Source organism: Aedes albopictus, chromosome 3, assembly GCF_035046485.1.
Source record: "Aedes albopictus strain Foshan chromosome 3, AalbF5, whole genome shotgun sequence".
NCBI lineage: Eukaryota > Metazoa > Arthropoda > Insecta > Diptera > Culicidae > Aedes > Aedes albopictus.
In genome coordinates, this window is record NC_085138.1 from 206824385 (window position 1) to 206834250 (window position 9866).

General features: G+C 45.4%; 1 protein-coding gene across 1 annotated transcript in view; it reads left to right on the top strand.

The window, feature by feature from the left end:
• The window catches only part of LOC109432765 (lipid scramblase CLPTM1L), a 205525-nt gene extending 198103 nt beyond the window's left edge, over nt 1-7422 (top strand). The window contains exons 4-5 of the mRNA XM_062858720.1: nt 5339-5590; nt 7102-7422. Of these exons, the coding sequence (XP_062714704.1) occupies nt 5339-5590; nt 7102-7210 (361 nt within the window). The 3' untranslated portion in view covers nt 7211-7422. The remainder of the gene's footprint in view (nt 1-5338; nt 5591-7101) is intronic.
• The last annotated feature ends 2444 nt before the right edge of the window (nt 7423-9866 follow it).

Consider the following 9866-nt stretch of genomic DNA (forward strand, 5'->3'; position numbering starts at 1 on the left):
TGGTTTTCACCATACACCCTATGGTTAGTTTTTATCCGGGTTCTGCGGGGTAGTGACTCTGGAAGTAAGGAATGCATTTAATAGCGCCAGTTGGGCTGCTATTGCCGATGCGCTCCTGCGTCTGGGGATACCGGAGTACTTGTACAAGATTCTCGGAAGCTACTTCCAGAATCGCGTACTAGTTTACGACACGGAGGTGGGTCGGAAGTGCTTTCACATACCCTCAGGAGTCCCGGAAGGTTCCATCCTGGGTCCGGTGTTATGGAATGTCATGTACGACGAGGTTTTGAGGTTAGAGTACCCAGTGGGAGTGGTGATTGTTGGATTTGCCGACGATATTACGCTCGAAGTCTACGGTGAAACGATCGAGGAGGTGAAGTTGACTACCGACCACTCGATCAAAGTTGTGGAGGCGTGGATGCGGTCCAGAAAACTGGAGCTGGCTCACCACAAGACAGAGGTGACGGTTGTTAACAACATGCAGTCGGCGCAGCAGACGGAGATCAGTGTAGGAGAGTGCACTATCCTGTCGAAGCGCTCTGTCAAGCACTTGGGCGTGATGATCGACGATAAGCTTACCTTCGGTAGCCACGTCGATTATGCCTGTAAAAGAGCCTCCACAGCTATTGCGGCACTGTCCCGGATGATGTCCAATAGCTCAGCGGTGTACGCCAGTAAGCGCAAGCTTCTGGCTAGTGTTGCTACGTCCATACTTAGGTATGGCGGCCCGGCGTGGGGTACCGTGCTAAGTACTGAATGCTACCGACGGAAGCTGGAAAGTACTTACAGGCTTATGTGTCTGAGGGTTGCAAGCGCGTACCGTACCGTGTCACACGACGCTCTCTGTGTCATTACTGGTATGGTGCCCATCAGCATTCTTATCAGTGAGGATATGGAGTGCTTCGAAATGCGCGGCACAAGAGGCATACGCAAGACTGTCAGGATGGCCTCTATGGTCAAATGGCAGCGCGCGTGGGACAGTTCCACCAAAGGAAGGTGGACCCATAGGTTGATACCGAGGGTAGATAGTTGGATTAATAGGCGCCATGGGGAAGTTTCATTCCACCTGACACAGGTCCTTACAGGTCATGGTTGCTTCCGACAGTATCTACACCGTTTCGGGCATGCGGATTCTCCCGAATGCCCAGTGTGCAATGGTTTAGAGGAAACGGCGGAACACGTTTTGTTCGTGTGCCCGCGTTTTCGCACAATGCGTGACCGCATGCTTGCCACATGCGGGGAGGACACAACTCCGGACAACTTGGTCCAGAGAATGTGTAGGGATGAGATTAGCTGGAATGCCGTTTCAACGGCTATCACCCATATCGTCTGGGAGCTACAGAGGAGGTGGCGCGTGGACTCGGAGAATGGCTAGTCCAGATGCAGTACAAGAGGTGGTCCAGGGGTTCGAAGTCGGCTTCGTATTAAGTGGCCGCGGAGAGGAAGTCCCGGTAGCGGTGCTGTCGTGGCGTCAGTCTACTGGGTTGGATCTGAGCCCGCGGTTGGAAAGGGGTCCCCGGCAAGGGTCGGGGTAGGTGAGACCCTGCTGTCTGCAACCTACGGGTGCATCTGATAGGGCCTGAAGGGTAGTGATACCCTTCCTTACGGGCAGGTCAGATCGGGTTGCACGTGGGCATCAGTTCTTGATGTCCGCTCAGCAGTAGGGCGCGGGCGGGGTTGACCCTGCCCGCCTTCCGAGGACAAAGGGAGTGGCGATGACCACTCGGGAAACTGGCTAAGCGCCAGCATGCTATCGTGATGGACTCTCCAGAGCGAGTCATCGATGTTCGTTGCTGCTAGGCTACGGCAGCTAACCTTGAGGGTGCGATATGCACTAGCCCCTCTCTGAAGCAATACCTTCTTGGTGGTTCCGGAGAGACGTAGGGTTTGGCGACCATAGGAATGTGTTTTAGTGGGTCGAGGAGAGAGTAGTCCTGGCTTCTACCGGCATTGTAGAAGACGGCCTTAACCCCACACTACCCTAACCTTCCTGTTAGGGTGTCTGATGAGCAGATTTATCCCCCTATGGTTTAGAAGGAAAAAAAAAAGACTACTTGTCTAGCGACGGTCTAGTTGGTACCTTGAGACGAGCGTGTGATGCGGCAATGCCGAGGCGATCCATACCCAGGAATGGACGAAGACCGGTGTACTGGTGGTGTCAAGAAATCGCGGAGCTCCGTGCATCTTGCCACAGGGCAAGGAGAAGGATGCAGAGAGCCCGGACCGATGAGTCGAGAGCGGAGCGAGAGGTGGCATACAGGGCGGCAAAGTTGGCACTGAACAAAGAGATCAAGGCGCGTAAGCGGGCGTGCTTCAACGATCTCTGTCAGACGGCCAACACAACCCCCTGGGGAGATGCATACCGTGTAGTCATGTGCAAAACGAAAGGCACATCTGCACCACCGCTCTCCCGCGATGCTGCAGAGGATTGTGGACACCACGAGGTAAGACCATGGGCACCCACACCACAAGACCATCCTGGTCCGAGTGAGGTTCCCCCAGTGACGAATGAGGAGTTAGCCGAAATTGCGAAATCACTTAAGCTGAACAAGGCCCCGGGCCCGGATGGCATTCCGACGGTGGCTATTAAAGCGGCCATCGAGGCTAGCCCTGACATGGTCAGATCGGCTATGCAGAGATGCTTGGATAGAGGCGAGTTTCCGGAGAGGTGGAAAAGGCAAAAATTGGTTCTACTGCCCAAGCACGGGAAGCCACCAGGCGACCCGTCGGCTTATAGACCAATTTGCCTCTTAGACACGGCCGGGAAACTCCTAGAGCGGATCATTCTGTCAAGGTTATTGGTCTATACCGAGAGGTCGGACAACGCGGGGCTATCAGACAACCAGTACGGGTTTCGCAAAGGTAGATCGACAGTGGATGCCATTAGGTCGGTGACTGGATTGGCCGAAATTGCGCTGCAGAAAAAGAGGAGAGTCATACGGTACTGCGCGATCGTAACGCTAGACGTTAGAAACGCCTTCAATAGTGTAAGCTGGGCCGCCATAGAGAGCGCCATATCTCGCTTAGGTGTCCCGGTTGGCCTAAGGCGTATTCTGGGTAGTTACTTCCTGAACAGGGTGCTGATTTACGATACCGAGGAAGGCCAAAAACAGTACAATGTCACTGCAGGTGTACCGCAAGGATCCATCTTGGGTCCGGTACTGTGGAACGCGGCATATGATGGAGTACTGAGGCTAGCACTACCACCGGGAGTAAAGTTGGTTGGCTTCGCCGACGACATTACCCTGGTGGTATACGGTGAGCCGCTCGAAGAGGTGGAATTGACGGCAGCGCATGCGATTGACATAGTGGAGGGCTGGATGAGGTCGAGGCAACTGACACTCGCACACCACAAGACAGAGGTGGTGGTGGTGAACAACCGCCAGTCTGCACAGCAGGCAGTGGTCACCACGGGCGGGTGCTCGATCGAGTCCTGTCGCTCACTGAAGCTCCTTGGAGTCATGGTCGACGACAAGTTGAGCTTCAGTAGTCATGTCGAGTATGCTTGTAAGAGGGCGAGTGTAGCGGTTATGACATTGTCTAGGATGATGTCAAACAGTTCGGCAGTTGTCTCGAGTAAGCGGAAGCTGCTCGCGTCAGTCGTGGTGTCCATACTACGGTATGGCGCCGCCGCATGGTCGAACGCGCTCAAGCTGCAGAGGAATGTTGACCGACTAGAGAGTGTACATAGGCTGATGTACCTCAGGGTGGCCAGTGCATACCGGACTGTCTCGAAAGACGCGGTATGCGTGCTAGCGGGCATGATGCCGATAGCACTGGTGTTGGCCGAGGATGTTGAGTGCTACGATGAAAGAGGTACGAGAGGTGCGCGACGAAACGCCAGAACTTCGTCTATGGTGAAATGGCAAAGAGTCTGGGACTCTTCAACAAAGGGTAGGTGGACACACAGGCTCATACCGAGCGTGTCCCGGTGGACGTGTAGGCCCCATGGCGAAGTGAACTTTCACCTGACACAATTCCTGTCGGGCCATGGGTGCTTTAGGTGGTACCTGCACAGGTTCGGGCATGCAAATTCACCCTCATGCCCGGAGTGTGCAAACAGGGCGGAAACGGCGGAACATGTACTCTTCGAGTGCCCGCGTTTTGCGGAGCAGAGGTCGAGCATGTTAGAGGTATGCGGCAGGGATACTACTCCCGATAACATTATTGAGAGGATGTGTACGGGGGTGGACGAGTGGAATGCCGTGTCGACCACGGTATCCACAATCGTGCTCCACCTCCAGAGGAAATGGCGGGCCGACCAACAGTTAGTCGAGTTGGCCCCCTAGAGATATGCCGAGTGTGATGGCTGACAGATGAGCGAGAGTGCGAAAGCACAGTCCCCCCCCCCTTCTCTACGAAGTAATCCCTAACGGGCGTGCCGCGGAGCAAGGTCAGGTAGTGCAGAATGTGGTTTTCCTACGGTGTTGCTAACCAACAGGTTTCCTCATTCTATAAAAAAAAAACACACGCTCGGTCGTGCTCGCTGCGTGCTCACCAGAAAGTAAACTCTAATCTATATATATATATATATATATATATATATATATATATATATATATATATATATATATATATATATATATATATATATATATATATATATATATATATATATATATATATATATATATATATATATATATATAAATGCAGTGGCATACGTGGGACCGCGCATAACTTGCGAACGGAAGGTCCGATTTTGGTCGTCTTAGTTTTGTTCTGTTAGTTTTCACCCAAGGAAGGTTTATGCTTTGCGGTATGCTTTGCGAGCGTACGATCGCCGCAGGACTCTAATAAAAGATAAGCGCGACAATATATGGCTTATAAACCAAAAATAAACTGGCAATATAGCGCTAGTTCGCTGCGCCATTTTCCGCTGTTTGTTAGCACAAACAGCAACCAGAAGCAAGAAGAAGAAGAATCACACTTGTTAAATATTTGACCCTGTGTACTTCAGGCCTTAGAAACTCACTGTAATAATTCCAGAATTTGTAAAATCCTCACATGTCATCCAGTAGACGTCAAATTTGAATTGATTTACGAATATTTAGGGGATTCACTAAACAGCGTAAACTGATAAAACTGACGTTGCAACCACCAAGGCAATCTTCGATTATTTCATTCCTAATTTCATGAAACATCCCAATAATCAGATAATCATGGCCTACGCAGTGATTTACAGTGAATACCCCTATTTATGTGTTAGCATACTTTGCCCAATGTTAGTGCGAAGGCAGTTATTGAATTAAAATTACTTTCCTTTCACACGCAGAGCAACAATTGCACTCTCGTTTTTTTCACCAAAACTAATTCCATTTTTTTTTCTTATTTGCAGCTGGTACTCGTGGACAATCAATTCGCTGGTCAACGGAGTTTATGCTTTCGGATTTTTATTCATGCTACCACAACTGTTCATCAACTATAAACTTAAATCAGTTGCAACACTGCCTTGGCGGGCTTTGATGTACAAAGCCTTTAACACATTTATAGATGACATTTTTGCATTTATCATCACAATGCCTACATCACACCGAATCGCTTGCTTCAGGGACGACCTAGTGTTTGTAATTTATCTCTATCAAAGATGGTATGCATATTTTTTTTTATTTTCATTTAGGCTGACACAAATTTCGATTTTCTCTTTCTCCCTTTTTTGGTCGGAATTCGAGTTTTTGAGGGGGGACACAAATAAATTATCAAAAAAAAAAAAATAAATAAATAAAAATTTAAAGTGAAATGCGCGGTGACGGGAAAATTTCTTAATGAATCCGATGAGTTTGGGTAATTTTTCATCAAATACATTTATTATTTATTATCCCCCCCCTTGACGAGTCATCGAGTAAAGTGACAAAAGAAGAAAATGAGATTTGTTCCGGCCTTCTCCTTTTCCTCCCCTGTTGGGGAAATTAAGCCACTGCGTCCAATAGGCTGAACTTTTGTTCCGGCCTTAGTTAAAACTAAAATATATATGTGTCATTCGTCGAGTGTGATAACAACTACATACCTAAAATTAGTTACAAGAATATGTTCTTGTTCTTGAAATGTAGCTTGTTTTAACAGATTTATTGAAGGTTACCATCGCTATGCAGACACTATATAGTCTGAAAGTTCATTAATTTCTAATCAAAAATTTAACAGCACAAAAATGTGCAAACTACATTTGCTCAAAAATGTGTTAGGCCTGCACATTTTTAGTAAACATCCATGACGCACAAGGACTGTGTTGGAAACACATTTTTTTGAAATTGCTCGTACGCTCACATGAGCATGCATTTTGCAATAATTTCGATATGGCAACCTCATCACCTTCAAATACCGAAAAGTATTGATATTTTGCAAAAATGTGAGCGTACGAGCAATTTTAAAAAATGTGTGTTTCCGCCTGTGCGGCATGGGTGTTTACTTAAAATGAGAGTTTTTAATTTAGAGAGAATGTCTTAAACTGATAAGCTTTTATCGGTTAGTGCAGCACTAAAGTGTCTCGCGTATACCGAGTAAACTCGCCACTTTGGTATACTCGAGACACTTTACTGCAAACCTGAGACTGCAAATTCAATAGAGTTAATAAGGCCGGAACAAATCTCATTTTCTTCTTTTGTCACTTTACTCGTTAACGAGTCAACGGAGGGGGAGGATGATAAATAATAAGTGCATTTGATGCAAAATTACCCAAACAATTAGGCAAAATCGTCAAACTCATCGGATTTGTTTAGAAATTTTCTCGACGACTCTAGTTTCATTTTAAAAAGTTTAAATTTCTTGAATAATTTATTTGTGTCCCCCCTCAAAATGTCGAATTCCGACCAAAATTTTCCGAGGGGCGGTGACATTAGAGAAAATAGAAATTTGTGTCAGCCTAAACTATAGAGGACGAATGTCGCTGTTGTTCCCTTTGTTCTCGTTCGCAAACATGTCGGGTATCTATCTGTCAAACTGCATACTTTTTCGCTTTGACACTTATATCCCTCCCTATCTCCGCCAGCAAGAGATGTTGCGGCGGTGACGCCAGCGACATTCTTCCTCTATAGTTTATTAACTCTATTGCAAACTCTCATTCCACACATGCATAATCGGTATAATTTTTTTCCATTATTTTAGGTTATACCCCGTTGATAAATCAAGGCTTGACGATGGAACATCTGTATATGATCATGCGAACGACACTGGCTCAACCGAAGATATTCCAACGAACAAGAAAGATAACTAGAGTGGTCAATCCGTCCATGGAGAGCAACGAAACATTCCTAATAAAAAATATTCAACAAGATTAGATAACCTAATATGCTGGGATGGTTTTGAGGTTTCAAACAAAGAGACAAGAAAACCCCGATTTATTCTGCCTATGGTGAACAGAATCCTTACATTTCATTAAAATTATTTTTGTATGATTCCTATTTAACAAATATTTATTTTGTGTGATTTTGCCTTTGGTCATTCTAGAAAGTATTGTGAATTTTACATCTAGTGGATTGGATCAAAAATAGCAGTTCAAAAATAGTACCCCTTTGATTTACACGCGTGCCGCTGTCCGATCACTTTTGCAATATTTTCAACGCCTTGCCACGCCCAGATCTGTGAACGAAAACATTTTATACTTTGTATACACAAAATTCAGCATATTTGTAGTTCCGTGTCAAAAATTGAGCTCAATCCATCAAAGCAAACCATAGTTACATCATCTCAAACTTGGCCATTTTGTATGAAAATCGGCGTTTGTCCGATCAATTATGCACCACAGTGTATGTAGGAAAAGCCTTTTTTATGATCAAATTTGGTTTCTCAAGGAGCTCTGCATGAAAATGCAATTGCATCAAATACATAAAAGCTACTATCTCTTTGTAATATTTGAGCTTAATAAACAGTAGCAAAAATATCATTGAATGTATGTAGGAAAAGCCTTTTTTTTATGATCAAATTTGGTTTCTCAAGGAGCTCTGCATGAAAATGCAATTGCATCAAATACATAAAAGCTACTATCTCTTTTTATTATTTGAGCTTAATAAACAGTAGCAAAAATATCACGGAAAGTATGTAGGAAAAGCCTTTTTTTATGACCAAATCTGGTTTCTCAAGGAGCTCTGCATGAAAATGCAATTGCATCAAATACATAAAAGCTACTATCTCTTTTTAATATTTGAGCTTAATAAACAGTAGCAAAAATATCACGGAAAGTATGTAGGAAAAGCCTTTTTTATGACCAAATCTGGTTTCCCAAGTTAGCTCTACGTGAAAATGCAAGTGCATCAAATACATAAAAGCTACTATCTCTTTGTAATATTTGAGCTTAATAAACAGTAGCAAAAATATCACGGAATGTATGTAGGAAAAGCCTTTTTTATGATCAAATTTGGTTTCTCAAGGAGCTCTGCATGAAAATGCAATTGCATCAAATACATAAAAGCTACTATCTCTTTGTAATATTTGAGCTTAATAAACAGTAGTAAAAATATCACGGAATGTATGTAGGAAAAGCCTTTTTTTTATGATCAAATCTGGTTTCCCAAGTTAGCTCTACATGAAAATGCAATTGCATCAAATACATAAAAGCTACTATCTCTTTGTAATATTTGAGCTTAATAAACAGTAGCAAAAATATCACGGAAACTTTCAGGGTAAACTATCTTTGTAGGTTTAGGGCATATCTGCCTTGAGGTAGGGAGGAAATTCAAGGCGTGGGAAACTTCTTCTATGGACTTCAAATAGCAGAGAGGGAACTCATGTTCTGGAGGAGAATTGTTGTGGACTGTATATGGATATCAAGGAACTTGTGAACATGGGTTTTATTCAAAAATTGTCAAATTAGTTCGATTCAGCAAAGGTACTTGATCTAAAGGAAAGGCATCAGGAGGGGATTCAAAATAGGAAACTTAGGAGACTTAACTTGGCTGGATTCTTCGACTTCAGGATTGGAGGTTTCAAACTTATTTGGGTTGGGTTTACTTTGCACACAGAGGAGCGCATCATAACACGTTGGAAGGCAAAATTCAGTCAGGTGGGATTTCTAAAAGAGGCATATTAATGTTCAACGGCAATTTAGGAAAGGTACTTGGATTCTTAGCAGGGTCTTCATCTTCGGAGGAACGAAATCACAAGGCAATCAGGTTTCAAACTATGGTATGGGCTCTAGGTATTTTCAGGAGACTCAAGGGACTCAAACTTTACAGGGAACTACTTCATGGGATGGAATTTAATTCAGGACTTGGCAAGGACAATCTACAACAAGGAACTCAACATAGGTACGGAATGGCAACTCAATGACGGTAGAGGAAGGCAACTTTGTTAATTCGTTAGAGTTTTCTCAGAGGACTGGGGAAACCACATGAAGCCAGGATAGGCATCTTGCTCGTCTTTCTTCTAGTCGTTGAGTGGACGCGTTCGGGACACGCGCTCTGGGATGGCTTCGCTGGGTCGGGATCGCTTGGATGGTCCATCGGGCGGCTTCCTCAGCCTTTTGTCGGAATGAAGCTGCTTGCATTCACCAGTCGGGCTGACCGGCGGCGGATCCAGTGGTGGTTGGTTCATCATCGACAACACCACGATCCAGTTCTTCTTCTCGGGAGGTTCTCTAACAACCGGACGGGTTCCGGCTATCTTCGGGCTTGGGACTCGTTCTTCCAGGCTCTCGATTCGTTTGAGTGTCGGAAGGATTCCGACTGTCGGTGTGCTTCGCTTTCTGCTAGGAGTGCCGGTTGACGTCAGGCTTGAGTTGGTCACCGGACGGGTACCGGCGGGCATCGGGAAGGGCATATTCACTGGACGGCTTCCAGCAAACATCGAAGACGGCTTGGCTACCGGACTAGTTCCGGCGAACAACACGGTCACCACTAGACCGGTTCTAGTGGACTTTGGAAATGGCTTGATCA